Genomic DNA, 18,402 nt, shown 5'->3' on the forward strand with positions numbered 1-18,402 from the left:
CCTTTATTCTTGAGGATTAGGCCAATCTCATGAATTGCAAATTTTGCTTTAACCCTAAGAACAGCTGCGCCCCACATTGTCCACCCCCTACATTAAAAAAAGATATAAAATATTGACAGACATGTAGCCAGAATGTTCTCAGCACATAATAGCAACATCTGCATTATTTTTCTCATTTTGCACAGTAGCTTTCAAAAACGTGGTGGTGATGATTATGGGCGTTTTTACAACTGTAGCCTACCTGAATCCAGCATTTCAGGAGTATTTTTGGTCTTCAATTTCAAATTATTTTCTCAGTATTTCGCCACAACAGCAACTGTAGGCTACAGTAGGCCTAGGCTACTATTAGTTTTATTACTGTAATGTGCGGGGCATAATATAGACATCAAACCAGAGTTTTTAAACGAGGGGGTATTTAAATGACTAACTTGCACTTTCACAACTTCTACTCGCTTTCAGCGTGTCTCCAAGTACCAGCCACTAGAAAGAACGACAGGAAACAGATTTTAAGGCCGAAAAATGCAGCTTTTTAAGCTAAGATTATTTAACTACGAAACAGCTGCCTGATAGTCAGATAGTCAGATAGTAGTGGTTTCCATTGGCAACCTAACTCACACACAGCACGCTCACGCGATCGACAGCTCGCGCACAGGGACAGTCCCGTACAGCAGACAACAGAGAAGACGGAGCCAGGAGGGAGGAAACACATGAGAAGCTTGTTACGGTTGGTTTGTGTTTTTTCTCCCCATCTTGTTGCAGTCTGTCTGTCTCTGCTTCTGCTTCTGTCTCTGTCCACCTGTAGTAGACGAATAAAGAAGAGGATGAAGGAGAAAAAAAACAAAAAAAACTCATGCCTTCAGCTTTGTTGAATGGTGTTGTCCGGGTAACTCTGAGTCGACAGCTATTGAATTACAAAAATGGGGCCCAGGGTTTTTACACGGGAAAATGAAGTGACACCGACCGTAACAGAGTTTGTAAGTAAAGTTCTTTTAGATAATTCTGACGGTAGTGGCCGCTTGTCATTCACAATAGACTATGTTATAGGACTATTATTATTAGATATAGGCTATCTTTATTTACAAAGTCAATGTTCCAATGAAAAAAAAATGGTTTCAAGGACAATTTTATCCATTTTTAATACAATGTGCAGTACACAAATAAAATGCCTTTAACACAGCACCTCCAGTAGCAACACCTCAGCACAGGTTTTCAAGGTACTGGTGAGATCAGGGCTGTGTGGGGCTGGAGTACTATCTCTTGCATATAGTTTTATATGATTGTGAGTTTGGGTTTGTTATGCTGCTGCAAATTGGTCAGACAACACTCTGGTGCTACTGCATGGCCAATAATAATCTAAACATCTTCTTAAATTTGTGCACAGTAGCAATGCCAGTGTTTATGAAAAAGTAGGCTATATAGTTTCAGAGAGTCCTACTTCCATGGCTCACTGGGCACTTGAATAGAACATCCATTTGTAACCAAAGACAAGTCAAAATGTCAGAAATTCATGCAGTGTTTGTACCAGCAGGTGACGTCAATGGTGTCTTCAACATGAATAAGTGAAGAGAAGACAGACTGAGAGGACCGGGTCCCTGATCATGACTGCCCTGGTTCAACCTGGAGCAAAAGTTTCAGAGCTATGTGAGGATGGAGACAAGCTTCTTGAGGCTGGAGACCTGTGGAGGGCTACCTCTCTCTACATGTCCGCCTTCAGGACTCATGCCGCCTCCACTGTGTCCCATATGCGGAAATTGGAGAAGTCCAGCCTCACCGGGGTGATCTCTACCCTAGAGATTTGGCTTGACAGTCGTGGGGAGAGCCAACATGCTGAGGGTCTTAATAAAGGTCTGGCTGCTGTGTTTCTGTCCACACTCTGCCCCAACAACCTGTCAGCAACCGTTTTCAAAATGGAGTCCCTTCTTCAGAGCGGAGGTCAAGGCTGTGAGGAGATTTTTGCCCGTTGCACTGCTCTGCTTGAAGGGAAGAGAAACCCCCATCCAGAAGATGTAACTCACATGGTGTTGGAGATAACTCGTGCTCTGGCCTGCTTGTTCGCTGAGCCCCACAGTATTAAAGGACTGAGGCTTTATCTCGACGCTTACAGGAAAAACAAATCAAAAATTGTTTCACTTGTAAGGATGAGACAGGCGCAGCACCTATCAAAAATAGTGAAGGCCTTAACTGTCCAGGTACTGCACCTGCATCCCTCCCTGGTGTTTGACTCTAAGTCTGCAATGACAACAAAGGAGAATGATAAGCTTGGTATAGAGACGTCTTCTGTCATTCTGGAGTTTTTGCTTGCTATTTCACCCAGTAATAGAGAAGTACAGGAACTTCAAGCAGCCTATTTGTTTTTGACAGGCAGGTTTGGGGACAGCGCAGAAGTGTACTCTGCTCTCTTACATCACGGTCATTGTGAGAAAACAGCAGACAGTAGTAATGCCAAGTCATGCCAAGACAGTCCTGAGAGGAGAGCTCGGCTCCTGACCGCTCGAGCAGCTGCCTGTTTCTCAACAGGTGGACAGACTGCAGAGGCATGCAGGGATCTGGGGAAGGCCTTTGAAATTCACCCTGCCACTGCCCGAATTTATTTCCAAAAGCTCTTCACAGACTATGGCACGGGGCTAGCTGCTCGCAACCATCTCCGTCAGCAGGCAGAGAGGGGCCTGTGCAGCTACAGAGAGAGGGTCCTCCTCCGTCTAGACCTGCGCTCTACAGAAGGAGTCGAACTGCTGGACCCTGTGATCACTCAGCTACGGACTCTGTGCCTCTTAGAGTCTGATGGAGGGGGCAGAGAGCTGCGGGTACGGCTGGCTGACTGTCTTCTCCTCAGAGGGGAACACAAGGAGGCCCTCTCTATCTGTAGCCAGCTCGCTTCCACCCAAGGCCAGCAGAGCTATCAAAACACAGTGCAGGTTCTTCGTGGATATGCAAGACTTCTCTCAGATGACCACAAGGGGGCGTTAGAAGACTTCCAGGCTGTGATTGAACACAACGCCCCCCACCCCTCCAGCTGTGTGCGGGCACTCTGTGGCAGGGGGCTCCTCCGCATGATGGGTGACTTAAACTACCTCACAGCTCTAGACTATGTAACAGCAAGCAGGCTGCATCCGCAGGAAACGGCACTAACTTTTCGCTGCTTGGTGCCTTGGAACTGCCGCGGGCTGCTATTTACTGTTTTATTGGAGCAGGCACGAGTCATGCTGGAGGGGACTGGAGAGCACAAATCCAAATCCAGATCCACTGAGGACTCAGAGCAGCCCCAGCAGGAGGATCCCGTTAATGTCCTGTTAAAGAGAGACAACCACAGATCAGGGTATGATATTTGTCTCATATACAGTTAAAGCTGGGGTAGGCAGGATTTGTTTTGAAAACAGGCCTACAGCTCCCGGTATCTTTGACCAATCAAATCTGTTCTGGTCTGGGGGTTCCTGATTGGTTGAAGGGCCGGCCCTATTATGTCCTAACAAATCGGGGAGGACAGAGTAGGGCCAGACCCTCAACCAATCAGGAACTCCCAGACCAAAATAGATTTGATTGTTTGAAGATACTGGGAGCTGTACAGTAGGCTTTTCAGACTGCTGCATACAGAGACCAGAGATGGGACCAAGTCACACATGTGCAAGTCTCAAGTAAGTCTCAAGTCTTAACCTTCAAGTCTCAAGTAAGTCCCAAGTCATTTTTCTTTGGGCAAGTCAAGTCAAGTCAAGTCACAGGTTATGTCAAGTCAAGTCCAAGTCAAGTCGTGCAAAGGTCAAGTCAAGTCCAAGTCAAGTCACCTTATTGTTGCAATTTCACCCGCAGAATCTAATCTAAATAAAGTGAAGACAATATATTAGAATAGAATAGAATAGAACATCTATTATGTCTTATGTCTTATCATGTCTTATAATGCATTAATGAGCCTCTTCATACCTGATCTGATCACAAAAGGTTCACTCCTACTACATCAATAGAATAGAATAGAAAATCTATTAGCTATATTCTATCATGACAACACTATTCTCAGCCTGCAGTCATACCAAGTAGTTAGATATTAATTTGATATTTTATATTCAAAAGTCAAAGAATGTGTAACATTGAAACATTCCTGGATGCTACTGTAACTGACAGGCAAACAGCTGTGTAGTCACTGCAGATTCTGCAGCAGTGAGAACGTGAGGCTGAAGCAGAGGAGATTTTTTTATTTTTAAAAAGGACATGTTAGCTTCTCGCTATGGTAACGCTGGTAACAGGTGACTGTTAGGTCTATTGGTTACTGTGCGTTTGTCCCGACTCTGAACAGCGGCGGCGACGCAGCGTTAATGAAGCAGCGTCAGGCCGCTCACCGTCACTGAAACTCCGGATGAAATCTCCGTTTAAAAACACTGAGCTGCGACCGTGATAGCACTCCATGAATGTATTATATTATAGTCTAACAGATCCATGTAGCACGCCCGCTGCAGCGACCCTGGAGGCCCCTCCGTATCAAACCCCCTCTCACTCTCTCCCCCTCCCTCTCTCTCTCTCTCCAGCGGTCCTTTCAAAATAAGTGCATAAAAAGTCCGGGGGAAAAAAAAAAAACTGAGCTGGTGCCGTGCCGGTGAAAAATTCAGCGGTGGCGGCTGGTCATTCAAGTCATTCAAGTCATCGTGTCTCAAGTCAAGTCAAGTCCCGAGTCTTTAACCCTCAAGTCCGAGTCAAGTCGCAAGTCTTTTATTTTTTGTCAAGTCAAGTCAAGTCGCATCAAAATAGCGACTCGAGTCGACTCGAGTCCAAGTCACAGTGACTCGAGTCCCCATCTCTGACAGAGACATAGAGAAACACTGTGATCGCCCCAAACACAGAGACCTTTCCTTACTGATAGCTGAATGGGAAAACACAATTTTCTTCAAAAAAAGTTAATATTTTGTTTTTTAAACAAGTCCTGCCTACCCCAGCATTAACTCAGTTGGCCTTCTTCACAGTGAACATATTGGCATATGGCAGCAGGCCTGTGCTTTTCTCACTATGACACTGTGATTAATTTAGTTGTGTTGTGATTAACACAAGGGTAAAACTACAAAAGTCACTTTCTGAATTCTGCCCCCATTCATGTTTTCTCAATTGTGCATTAGGACCCCCGCTGGTGTTCACTCCCTAGCTGCACTGCTGATGGAGCTCCAGCCAAGTGCTGATGGGCCTCAGATCCTGGCAGCAGATGCCTTGTACCAGCTTGGCCGGGTGGAGGAGGCCTACAGGCTACTGCTCTCTGTCGGGCCCAGCAGTCCTCGGGCGCCTATACTAGCTCGCCTCGCCCTGCTGCAGCTGCACAGAGGCTTTCTTTATGACACTAATCAGGTATGAACAACAGGTTTTCACTAGTAGTTCTTCAAAGTTAGTCCTGTGACTGGATTTGTTATAATTATAATAATAATATACACACATAAGTACAATTCATCTTGCCCAGCAGACCAGAGAAACAATCTAAACAACTTTATATTTCTGGTGAGCACTAAAATTTTATATATACAGCCTCAGGCCCTAAATTTACACACTTTGACATAGTATATGTTTATATTAGTCACAGATAACTTAAAGAGCTGTGGCTGCTGTGAATTTTCTTTTCTTTAAATCTTACGCACAGTCCTCCAAGATGGGATAAGATGTTTTATTTTGGGCCCAAGATAAATTGGGTAGGCATGGACTGCCATCTAACACTATCAAAACTTTAAACATTTGGCCATTAGATGTTTTTAGGTTTGCAGTTGGAGTTTTGTTTAAGCGTAATTTATAACTACAAACTGTGCAATATACACCCTAACTGATCAACACAATTAATCTTTCAAAGTACACTTTTTGCACCAACATCTCACTGTGTCCTGTAGCTTAATGTATTTGGCCCTTAATTTTACAGCTTTTACATTAAAATAAAGATTTAATATCTGCCTGTTTTTTCTGCAGCTTCTGAAAAAGCTAATTCAGTGTGGGGACACCAGCTGCTTGCGTCCTCTGTTAGCGGTGGCACAACAGAAGGATCGTGTGCTGCTTCAGGGACACTGCCACTCTGCTGCAAAACGCATCCTGGAGGTCACAAGAGAGGAGAGTGCTGTCAGGGAGGCTGTGGCCTATCTCTCCATCGCTATCATGGCATCTGGTGATTAGAATCTGATTGATGAGATATTCGATGTTTGTTATCAGCCGGATTCTGATTGTTGACTTAAATAACAGCATGCAACCCCTATAAACCAGAAAGGGGGAGTGATTAAAACAATAAAGAGACAGGGCTGGCTTGAAACACAAGCCCTGTTTTTAGATTTGGCCTCAAAAATATATCAACGTCAGTCCATTTCAGCAAATATCATACATACCATTGATCTGTGCTTTTACTGTATAACTATGAAAATAGGGATCCAAACTAATTAAGTAATTGTACTTTGTATAGGTGGTGAGGCAGCAGACTCCTTGTTGGAAAGAGGGAGGTGCTATGTCCTGCTGAGCCAACGAAAGATTGCCATCTTTGACTTCAGTGCCATTCTGAAGGAGCACCCAAAACACGTCCAGGCCCTCTGTGGAAGAGGCTTCACCTATCTCATGCTGAATCAGCAAAAGGTATCATGGAAGCGAAACGCTGCCACTTCTTCTTCTTCAATTAGCTTCAATTAGATAATGCTTGAAGTTGATTTTAAGGAGTCACAGTATCCAGCGACGTGGAAACTGCCACTGTAAATGCATATGCTGACCAACATAGGCAGGAGAAAAAACACAATTATATATTAGTTTGTTAAGGATGATAGGTTTTTTTTAACGGAATGATGTTTTTTTTTTAACCGTCTTATTGGACAGATTTCATTTTACGTCACATTGTCTTTTGCCACCTCGGGAGATATGTATTTTCACATTGAATCTAAAATTTGTATGTCTCTTTTTCAATGTTTTAGGAATGCACTCATGATATCCTGGCAGCACTTCAGATCAATACTGACATGGTCGTTAAAGACATCCTGTCACTCAAGGACAAAGCACGGAAGCTGGTCTGTGATTGGCTGCATCAATTCTGTCAAACCAATCTGTCAGACATCTTGGGCGCTAATGCTGTTCCCTGCCACGAGGAGCAGCTCAAAGAGGCTTTTATAATCGTTGGAGCTCTGATGAAGACCGCCTGCAGAGACCCCCGATGGCATCTCCTCTATGTGGACACACTGTTAGCCAAAGGTGAGGTGGGAACTCAGTGTCATTGGAAATTGGCTGCTCAGTAGATCAGTAGATTGTGACTTGGCTGTTGGATGTTTCCGTCCAAATAAAACAGAACAACTAAAGCTGGCACTCGTTGTTTACAGTAATCCTTTCGCCTGCTGTTATGGTCCATCTGCTTCAGGTGAAGTTAAGGCTGCAGGTGCTCATCTCTGCCAGGTGTTTGGCCAGGAACCAAGAGATGCAGTGGCCCAGGCCAGGTTGGGTGTGGTGGAGGCCTGGCATCAGAACTACCGCAGCGCAGCTCGCAGGCTCAGCAAACTGCCTGAGAAAGATTCATCCAGTCTAGACTTCTTGCTGGCACTGATCCCATTCAATCAGCGAAAACGCATGGCACAGGTAAGCCACAATGCTGGAAACCTAGATTTCAATTTCAGCTAATCTGTTAACAGTAATTGAGTGTTGCAAATGATTACAATTTTAATATATTTTTTATATATTTGTTCACGTTCTATCTAGACAGTTTTGTATGTATTATATATTTATTTATTCTTTATATTAAAATGTTTATTATTGTATTGTTAATTGTTTTTGAGTCTTATCACATTGACAGAGCTTAGCTTCTCTGTAGCCGTTTTCCCTGTGACTCTGTGAAACCCCCCTGGTATATTTTCTTATTTGACCTCTGCACTGTACTTCTTGTCTATGTGTAACTCGTGCCAACTAAAGTATATTAAAAAACAAAACAAGTACATTAATGAAACTGTGCAAAACTGTATTGGCACCTCGATTTATCTAGGGGGAGTCTCTGAACATATTATTGTGTATTTCATATGCTTGAAATGGGCAGTAAGGTCAGAGAAGATGGAAAAGGGAAGTAGCGATAAGTTACCAATGATACCAATGGGACAACAGTATACTACCTTTATCTCGCATGAAGAGTATTAAAGGAATAGTTCACCCAAAATTCAAATTTCACTCATTATCTACTCACCCTCATGTCGACTAAGGGTTGGGAGAAGTTTCAGAGTCCTACGTGCCTTCTCGGAGTTACAGCGGGGCTCCGTGCAGCACTGCATGTCCATATGACGGTTGCGAACGGGGCTCACTTTTCTTCGTCCAAAAAGACACACCAAAAAACATCCAAATACCTCCATAGTGCTCGTCTGTAATGTCCCTCTTGTATTGAAGCCCCGACATGAGAAATTGTTCCGAAAAAATGAAATAAGTCTATATTTTAAGCTTGTTTGTAGCGGAAGCTCCCTGCACTGCTCTTCCTGGTCCGTCCAAATCTCGTGCGATTTGCGCCGGCGTCAGTGCAAATCGCACGAGATTTGGACGGACCAGGAAGAGCAGTGCAGGGAGCTTCCGACATTTGAATTTTGGGTGAACTATTCTTTTAATTTAATGATTCATTGTTTGTCATCTATATCATATTAGGCAGCAGCAGAAGAGGCCAGCACTGTGTCCTCAGGTGGTCACTGGGATCAGGCCCTCACACTCCTGACTGTAGCAGTACAAGTAATGGGCAGTCACAGACTCCAGTATCTTCGCCAACGGGCCGCCTGCTTCGCTCAGCTGGGTTTACATGAGCGGGCCATAGCTGACCTTGACAGAGTTATTCAGAAACACGGTGGATCCAACTCCAGCTGCTCAGATGACCCCCAAGTCTGGGCGGAGGACCTGTGTCGGCGAGGTCGCAGCCTGGTGCTCTGTTCCAGAGAAGGAGCAGCTCTGGAGGACTTCACCCGGGCCCTGGAGCTCCATAGGGACCAGACCATCCAGTGTGTGGAGGGTGGTCTGGGGAGGCTGTGTCTGGCTGAGTGCTTCCTGCGGGGAGCGCTGCAACACTATGGCGAACAGCAGCTCAGTAAAACCTGGACATTGATTGAATGTGGCCTCAATGTGGACAGTGAAAACACAGAGCTCCGCAGACTTAGGGCAAGAGTCAAACGGGAAGTGGCCAGTCCCTGCAATGTCAACTAGTGTTGATGCAGTGGTGATGCAAAACTTCCACAATTTTATTGGACACGTTTGAGGAAGTGCTGCTATGATTCATATTATGTCTTCCAAGTTGTGTTTAATATCTTTAAAATCACAGCACATAATGAATATAAGAGGAGAATGTGAATCATATGGACTTTCAACATCAAGATTTTATTGAATGTTTAATTATCCTTAATTACCAGTTATTTTTGGTAGTTTATACACCGACTGAAACATTTAACTGGATTATTGTGGGAATGGAAACAAAACATTATAGCCAAGATGATAATATGGAAGGAAATCACACAAAAATGAAATTAGAAAGCATGGCTCACACCATCACACCTATTTAGGAAATCTAAGAAAGTGCCCGATGTGCAGGTTTATGCTCAAAATTGAGGAGGCACAATTGTCTTTAATAATATTTAAACACAAATTTTGAGTACATAAATACAGAAAGCATGAATAAATACTGGAATTTAATCCGAACCACTGACCATATAGAATCTGTCAACACAAATATTCAAAGAGTCAGTACATTGATACTCTTAGTGAAGTAGGAGTTGATAATTTAGAATAATGTAAAATATCGCACCATATAGTGTATGTGTTACGTCTGGAGGGAGACTTGGTTTACTTGTATTGGTATTATGCAGACACAGTAATGTATTGTGGTTCCATGTTGCCGAAGTAGGATTTCTCCCACTCACTCATGAGGTCAAAATGCAGCTTGCGGTCGCAGAAGGTGCAGGAGGCCGTGGCGGGGGTGTTGAGCTGGAGTCCTGCCTCCTGCCACACCTCCACCAGTGCATCTGGGAATGAAACAAATGTAGCAAATGAACAAATAAATCCCAATATATATTTTTCCATCCTAAACATTTCAGCTCTGGTGATTTTATCCAGTACACACACTAAGATTATTGTGACGCAATGTTGTTTTGACTGCGTTGCAGTTTTGGTGACAGGTGGATGCCAAGAGACTCGTGTGTGCTTACTGTGCAAAAAGAATCGCTGAGGACAAACAAAAGTCACTCCACACTCACCCACAAAGTACTTCATCATGGCAGGGTTGTGATGAGGAGACGGAGCCAGGCGCAGCAGCTCCTCACCTCGAGGCACTGTGGGGTAGTTGATGGCCTGGACGTAGATGTTGTACCTCTCCAGCAGGATGTCACACACCTTGGTGTTCAGCTCAGCATTGCCCACCTTGAGAATGGGCCAGTGACAAATGTGACATTCACCATTTTGTTGACACTCTAAATGTTCAGATTATTCATGTACATGTCCTGGCTTCATTTTAAGAGCTTTAAAGGGATATTTCAACATTTTTTGCAAATTGGCTTATTGCCATAATCCCTATAGTTTTAGCAGTAGGTTCATTACTGCTAGTAGTTGTCGGTGCAAGCTTTTTTGAGATCGGCTGGGCAGAGACGCAAGCTGCTCAGCTAACGCAACAGAGGCTCATGGTATTTCTATGTTTCCCTCATCAAACTAAATTCACAATCCAACAACTCCAAAACACTCTGGTGGACGGAGGTTCGAAGACGACCAGATACCGTCGTAGTTCCGACCAATATTCCCAGGACCTGCCGGGCAGCGTCTGGGAAACCGAAGCTAGGAAATGCTGGGCGAGCCGACCACTAAATAATAATAACAAAATAACTATAAAGACAAAACGATATATTTATCGAAAATTGACCCATTAACAAGTGTGGGTAACGTAGATTAATCCACGTAGATTCATCCACATTAATATGAGACTCTTTTATAACCAAAAGCAAACTCCTCTGGGTCTCTTTAAAGGTAATGAAGACTATAGGGATTATGGCAATCGGCGAATTTGCCAAAATGTTGAAATATCCCTTTAAGTTAAAATGGAGTAACCAGGTGATACAAATTTACTGATTATATTTCCATCTAAATGAAACATTAAGACAAGAAAAAAATAAATTATTTATCAGTAATTGAATTTTAAAATGGAATTACAAAACAAATGTCATAACACATATTTCAATTTGCCTAATTTAAATGCAGACTGAATTAACGTTATTGTTTTGAAATGTATGAATCGAATTATAATGAGCACTTAAAAGGTTATTTGGGCAGCACACACAAAACAGAAACTGCTATGATTTGTCATACTGTAGTAAGAAAAAGAGCAGGTGTTAATAACAGCACTAATGATCGCTCCAATACTGGGACCCTGAAACTGAAGCAGCTTTTAATATTTCTACCTGTGCTTTTCTTCGTAAAAGGTTAATTATAGAGTTTGGCTTTGTCTTCCTTTGACCTTAGAGACACTTCACTATTGTCAGCAAAGGGGTTAGTAGAGAGGTAATGTAATAGCAGCAGTGCTACATCCTCATACCCGTATGGGGATGATGTGGCTGGGGCAGTTGACGACAGGCAGACCATTATCCATGAGCAGCTGCCTCATGTGTTTGACGTTCCTCTGGTGGGCTCTGCGCAGCCCCTGTCCTTCGGGGCTCTTGAGCACACGGACAGACTCCAGGGCTCCAGCCAGAGCCATCGGTGGCAGGGCAGTGGTGAAGATGAAGCCGGCTGCAAAGGAGCGAACTGTGTCCACTAGGGCGGCGCTGCTGGCAACGTACCCTCCCACACAGCCAAAGGCTTTTCCTGAAAGCAACAGATAACAGAGGGCAAATGAGGTGAGGAAACAGGAAGTAGTCACTGATGATGGGAAGTGTAAATGTAACATACTTACCTTCAAAGCACATCCTCTATACTCTCACACATTTTAAACCATGCATGCAGTTCATAAATTAATGTCACTAATATTGTATTTCTGACCCCTTTTCTCATCTTTCAACTTTATAAGATTACAAACACATACACAGGGAGACAGTTCTTCAATGTCAGCGCTCAGAGAAAGATGATCATCCTGACCATAAGGTCATGGCTTTGACTCCCGTGTTGACAGAGATCACACCCACAGCAGCCCACACTCCCAAAATGTCTACCATTTATTTCTAGTTTCAGGTTGTTGCTTTATTAATTTCTTATTAAGTGAACACTTCCAACTCTTCCTTGTAAAGTCTGGTGCTGTAATCCAGAATTATTTTGTACTTTGTACTTGTAGGCATTAACTTTGCTGTCATCATAACTCTACACGCAGCATGGACTCTCTGATGATCCTTTTATCAGTACGACCAGAAAGGGAGTAAAACTGGAAACCAGCTGATAAAACCTCTGCGTCCTTTGATGAAAGCTCATTCGCCTCCTACCCTCTATCTAACCAACACGAGAGCAGCAGCATTGTGCTTGTTGAGGGCTTTTACTGTGTATTATCAGTTAGCGCAATAGCGGCTGCAAATCGGAATTTGGCCAAGAAACATGGGGCAATTAATCTATGGCAGTTTGAAGCCGTTTGCCTTGCCCTTCTTGGTGTCATAGTGAGAAGTTAGTAAGTTACCGGTACCAGTATAGGTGTGTCCGCAAATCTCTCTAAAACAATAATAAAATCAACTAAATGCACAAGAATTGGATGTTCTTTAAAGATACTCACCTAAGGTCCCAGACACAATGTCAATCTTGTGCATAACATTGTCTCTCTCTCCGACTCCAGCTCCATGGGCTCCATACAGGCCCACAGCGTGAACTTCATCAACAAACGTCAGCCCTCCATAACGGTGAGCCACATCGCACAGCTCTTCTAGAGGACATATGCCACCTGAGAGCCCCAGAGCATTAGGTGATATAATTAGAACTGTGCATCACAGGTGAACAGCCAGACACTCATGCTGTAAATGTCACCATGTTGTAACATCTAGAAAACATACAGCATGGACTATACTCTAGCAGCAAACCACTATGGACAGCCGTTCTCATGATTGAAGACACTACAGCTACAATTCATACAATAATCTTTTTCAAAATGTTTTCTCCTGGGAGAAGATGTCATGGATATAGTTGCAGCCATCTATTCGGTCTAGCTCGTTTTGTGTTTTATGGAGCTGTCATGGTTTTAATATCAGTCAGAGAGAAAGAGCTGAGGGGAATCTGTTTCCTCCCATGGGGGATAGTGATAAATGACATACCGTCCGTAGCTGAGTATAGAAATATAAATACCCCAATGCTAGCTCTGTTTTTTTATTTTTATTATATGAGTTATTAACTCGGTTGATTATGGCTGAACAAATGTGATAAATGACACATTGATTTATTGAAAATATAATTGGCAAATTTCAAGTGATATTTCTTATTACTGACACACTGTGACATTAGGGGTTTGGTCATTTTCTTGCAACAAAAAACAACTGAAATTCTTAAGATTGTTATGGATTTTGTACAAACTAAAATGATTTTGCTTGCCATTTTACAATATAGACTACAAATCAACATTAGCAGTTTCAGGTTGAATGGTATAAGGCTCACCCCTCATTCACATAAAAGCTACAAACAAAAATACAGTTGAATAATGTTTTCTACAAATTAAGCATCAATCCAAACAACCTCTACCGTCGCAGCAACTTAACATCTTCATTGTACTCACCATCCATTGAATGAACTGTCTCAAATGCAACTATTTTGGGTGTCTTAGGGTCTGAGCGTTGCAGCAGTTCCTCCAGGTGTCGGCTGTCATTGTGGCGGAAGATGAAGCGCTTTGCTCCACTGTTCCTGATGCCCTGAATCATTGATGCGTGGTTCCCTGCATCTGAGTAGATCTCACACCCTGTTTGACAGAATAAAGACAACATCAAACCAGTGACAATGACTTCCCTCTAAACACTATGAACTCTGAGATGGTCTTCTCCTTTTCTACACTTTATGAATCATGAATACGTTTAGAATATAAACAGAATATTACTACAGAAATGTAAAAATGTGATAGACAAACAGTAACAGTGGCATCAATGCTGGACTTTTCATCACTTGAATCTTCATATGATCCAGGTCAGTATTTACCTGGCAGCATTTTAGCCAAAGTGAAGAGGGTGGAGTCATTTGCTACAAAGCAGGAAGAGAAGACCAGAGCTGCGTCTTTCTTGTGCAGCTGAGCCAGCTCCTTCTCCAGAGACACGTGGAAGTTACTGGTGCCTGAGATGTTCCTGGTCCCACCTGCACCTGCACCGTGTCTATCCAGGGCATCTCTGAGAACAAATCATAAAATGGTCAAATATAATTAGTTGAAGGTGCCCATTCTTTTTCTTGAAAAAAGTATTTCAAACATACCCATACAGAAATGTAATGACATACCGTATGGAAGATGTTGCCATATAAGTCACATATAAGATGATCTATTATTGCCACAATGCCACATATATACATCCACTAGATATATGGAGATTTTTTATTTTATTTATTTATTTTAACATATATGACATACCTAACATTTGTCTACTCTATGGAAAATATCTACATAGTGAACTTTATAATGGCCTGTTGTTATCAGCATACACAGTGATACATATTTATTATTTATATTTATGTACTTATGTGTAAAATAGAAGCATTTTCTGTGGTAAAATTCACACATTATTGTGTTACTGTATTTATCAGTAGCAGCTTATTCCAAATTACAGTGGAAACATTCAAGTCCCTCCAGGAAGGAAGGAGGAAAAAAGAAACATGCATGCATTGAAAAGACTGAATCTCTACTCTCTCTTGAAGAAGCTTTAAGAGGAAAACGTCAGACTTCCAAGTGACTTGCAGTTTTCCTACATAATTTGCCCCCATCACTTCAGTTGGACTTTATTTGACAAGAACTCAGATTTGATGTAAACACATCTTGACTGACCCGAGGTTTGATGTGGACTTTCCTTAAAAGACTGTATTTCTGTCTCATTTTACCTGATTGCATCAGTGACCCGCGGGTGCCGACTCATTCCCAGGTAGTCATTGCTGCACCAGACGGACACCTGGGAGCCCTCCCGCCCAGAAATGGAGTAATCCTCCGCAAAAGGGAAGACCTCGGCGTTCCTGTTCACTGTCTTGAAGACTCTGTAAGTGTGGTCCTTCTTTTTGTCAGCTATCTTCTCCATGAAGAAGCGGTCATAGTCGTAGCTAGGGCCAACTGCAGGAGTGATAAGTTTGTTTGACCTTTAAATCACTTCAATGAACAGCTGCCTGACACTGTAGGCACACACCTTAACATGTTTCCATTCAAACATATTAAATGAGTATAAGTAGGCTACCTGACAGACTTACCCATGTTGTCTTTAAGGAGATGGGTGGTGGTAGTTTGATCTAATGGTTGGAATACTGAATTTTTGATGCCCTTTAACAGAGAAGTCATCAAACCTGTGAAGAGGAGTCAGTGTACATTTGTAGAATTTCATTATTTAAAGTTTTGTCTTTGTCCTGTTTTGCTTCTATTAAAGTTCAAAATACCTTCTTTGACGTCTTCCTGTACCTCAGGGCTGGCTTGGACCATCCCAATCTGAGAGTTGACAAAGGGGCACCCTTTAGATACAGACAAAGCCACCTGAGCGGCCGTTTGAGCAGACGTCATTCTTTGGTCCAACATGGGAAGTTTGGGACTCTTCAGCTTGGTGGGCGAGACATTGAGTGTGGAGTTCAGAGAGGCAGCGCTGCTCACGGTGATCTGACGAGCGATGATGGGGCATTGATCGGCCATAGTCAGCAAGGCAGCTCCTGTTCTCCTCAAAGCTGGTTTAGGAACCGACTTCAGAAAGGGGCAGTGATGAAGGAAGGCAGCCATGGCAGCTGTTCTTACTCTGAGTTAAGACAGAAGACAGGAAAACAATTTCATTCTATAAAAGTGCAAAGACTGACTCAGAATCTGTAATATATTAAAAGTATACATCATTCTTCACTTCTGATCACAGGTGTTTATTTTATAAAATCATTTATATGGGTGTAAAATAGTTTATTGTATTTACTTTTTTCTTACATTCTTTCCTCCAAAGTAAACTCTAAAATCACATTTCTCAAATGACCCAAATATAAAATGAGAAAGGGATGGATTTCATTGAACTTGATACAGAGTCTCATGAAACTAAAATCCCACTATAGTGGATGTGGTTAGAAATGTAAAAAAAAAAAAAGGCTATAAATGTATGTAGTGGTTGGTCTGAGCTCCTGAGAGCAGCAGGTGCCTCCTCCAGGGTGCGGCGGGTTCCTTATCTTCACTCTGCAGACACTTAAGTGCAGCCCTGACAGACGTCATCATTTTAGGCTGATTACTGCAGTAGCTATCAAATATTCCACTATAAAACACAGCAGGGAAGAATCTAGCAATTTCCAGTAATAACTATTACTTCTCTATTGCTGATGTTTTTCAGACTTGAAAGGAAAAAAATAAGATAAAATAGACTGTATCATTTCCCTCACAATGCCCTGCGGTCAGCAGATAAGCTAATTCTCGGGATTTGTCTTGTGGTTAGATGTAATCTTTACGTCAAACACTAGTGCCATTTAAACAAAACAAATAGGTCAACACTTTCATCTGTATCTAATCCATTGTTTTGGTTGTTGAAAACATTTAACTATTCGTCCGTCACTTACAGTAAAAGCCACATATCCAATAGTTTGCCTTATGCTGCTGTATTGATATGTATGGAGTACCTGAAACATGCCACTACTCATTGACTGTCAAAAGTCACTTAAGGATAAATGACACTTCCTGTGTGAGTGACATGTTCTCAAACAAATGGAGAAGTACATTTAATGAAATAAAACCAGTATAAACAGTAACATGGCTACTAATATGATAGCAACTGAGTTTACCTTTAATCGTGACTACAGTCAAAATAATGGAAATAACTGTGATAACAATAACAGTAATGATAAAACAACAACAAAAACCTGCTTATGATCAGAGGTGAAGACTATCAGGAAACTTACCTGTTGACCTGCACTGAGGACGAACTTCAAAACAGCAAATAGACAGAGGGTCAGGAAGTGTCAACAGTCAATGGTCAGATGCTGAAGAGCATTATGCAATCAGCTCTGCTCCCACCCATCAGAGATGTCATACGGGTCCCAGCTACGGGGGGCCACCCAGGGTGAATCTGTGGGAGGTGCAAAGATATTCATAGGGAAACTTTAAAGTTGTGTCACTCTTTGCCACTTCCCAGGAATTTATAGTGGACATTTCTATTTGATGTCTAAACTGTTAAAAATAATTATGCTGCTTGTAGCAAACTTTGTCACACATTGGCAGATATAAGTGTTTGATGTGTGTGTGAATAAATATAACTCTTCTAGTGGCACATCTTTGAACAGTTAGCAGTGTTTGGCAATTTAATACATGACTGGTGATACACACTTATAGCACCTCAGGCTAAAAACCTTTTTTTTTTTTTCCCATTTTGGTAAAAATTCCTGTTTCCAACATGTATTCATGTGTGTGTACATTTACTGTCAATATATTTAAGTTATACAAAAATAATATTCTAATAATTCTTTCTTTCATAATAATGTATTAGGATGGTTTACTGTTGGTGTTATTGTTCCACACAACATGAAGACTGGTCATCTGCGGTATTATCTAACATTGACAACAACTATTTGTATGATAGTAAGGTGATACAGTTTTATTTATTCACTTTGGCTCAATTTTAAAATGAAATAATAAAATAAATAATAAAATAAAAACTTTTATCTAAAAAATGTTATGAAAAACCTCTGAACACTTACTTTGTCATTCACAGTAGATTATGTATTTCTTATTCATTTCAGAAAATTGCATGGTTTCTGTACATGTGCAAAAGAGTAAGTAAAATTCTCCACTAAGCTACCACAAGCTTTCAATTATTATGGGATTTTGTTGATGTTGTTTTTGATTTTACAAGGATGTGAATTTGTGACAATCATAATGTAGTTTGTGGGTATTATGGTGAAAAAACATCTTGATCAATATGGCTCATATTGGTAGGCTAACTTTTACGCTTGAACAAATCTCGTTGACTGTTGACCAGTTTTACAGAATGTAGCCTATTGGTAACTGCTTGTTCAAAACTGCACACAAAAGCTGTGAAGAGGCAAAAAAACATAGAAAACATGATTAAGTGAATCAGCACTTAGTGTAATATTCAGTGGTAAACATGTTTCCTATGATGCAAATGACTGCCATCGAAATGGTGGCAATTTTCAAAAGATTACTGGTTTTCCTCTTCTGAAAAAATTGGTACTTTATGTCCAATTGGCATAAATATGTCAATTTTGGTGCTTATATCAACATCTGAAAGATTTGTGTTGCTCTCATGCTGTTCTGTTTAGTTTGCAAGTCAACATCATGATACTGAAATACCCAGCAAACATGCCCATTTTGGGGCCGGT

The 18,402-nt window shown here is 41.8% G+C and overlaps 2 protein-coding genes across 2 annotated transcripts; one reads left to right on the forward strand and one right to left on the reverse strand.

Annotated features, from left to right (window-relative positions):
• Positions 1-1,534: 1,534 nt before the first annotated feature.
• Positions 1,535-9,310, forward strand: ttc34 (tetratricopeptide repeat domain 34). The gene is made up of 8 exons (XM_085781609.1): positions 1,535-3,316; positions 5,097-5,319; positions 5,923-6,115; positions 6,404-6,570; positions 6,900-7,173; positions 7,337-7,551; positions 8,593-9,148; positions 9,192-9,310. Exons 1-7 carry the CDS (start codon positions 1,599-1,601, stop codon positions 9,136-9,138), a joined length of 3,336 nt encoding a protein of 1,111 aa, XP_085637735.1. The 5' UTR covers positions 1,535-1,598; the 3' UTR covers positions 9,139-9,148; positions 9,192-9,310.
• On the reverse strand, positions 9,291-17,066 carry alas2 (aminolevulinate, delta-, synthase 2). The gene is made up of 10 exons (XM_085781610.1): positions 16,966-17,066; positions 15,490-15,836; positions 15,307-15,399; positions 14,950-15,172; positions 14,065-14,249; positions 13,652-13,831; positions 12,665-12,829; positions 11,507-11,775; positions 10,182-10,344; positions 9,291-9,950 (listed from the first exon to the last, which is right to left on the reverse strand). The coding sequence occupies exons 2-10, from the start codon at positions 15,818-15,820 to the stop codon at positions 9,787-9,789; spliced, it is 1,773 nt and encodes a 590-aa protein (XP_085637736.1). The 5' UTR covers positions 15,821-15,836; positions 16,966-17,066; the 3' UTR covers positions 9,291-9,786.
• Between the last annotated feature and the right edge of the window lie 1,336 nt (positions 17,067-18,402).

The sequence above is a fragment of the Trachurus japonicus genome, chromosome 7 (genome assembly GCF_045865225.1).
Source record: "Trachurus japonicus isolate A0001 chromosome 7, Traja_1.0".
In the NCBI taxonomy this organism is placed as follows: Eukaryota; Metazoa; Chordata; class Actinopteri; order Carangiformes; family Carangidae; genus Trachurus; species Trachurus japonicus.

Excerpts from the sequence above, each read along its gene's own strand:
- alas2 (XM_085781610.1), bottom strand. The coding sequence starts at position 15,820 with ATGGCTGCCTTCCTTCATCACTGCCCCTTTCTGAAGTCGGTTCCTAAA. Across the intron at positions 14,250-14,949 it reads CGGGTCACTGATGCAATCAG|AGATGCCCTGGATAGACACG; the intron begins GTAAAATGAGAC and ends ATTTGTTCTCAG. Across the intron at positions 10,345-11,506 it reads GCCACATCATCCCCATACGG|GTGGGCAATGCTGAGCTGAA; the intron begins GTATGAGGATGT and ends CCCATTCTCAAG.
- ttc34 (XM_085781609.1), top strand. The coding sequence starts at position 1,599 with ATGACTGCCCTGGTTCAACCTGGAGCAAAAGTTTCAGAGCTATGTGAG. Across the intron at positions 3,317-5,096 it reads AGAGACAACCACAGATCAGG|GACCCCCGCTGGTGTTCACT; the intron begins GTATGATATTTG and ends ATTGTGCATTAG. Across the intron at positions 6,116-6,403 it reads CATCGCTATCATGGCATCTG|GTGGTGAGGCAGCAGACTCC; the intron begins GTGATTAGAATC and ends TACTTTGTATAG.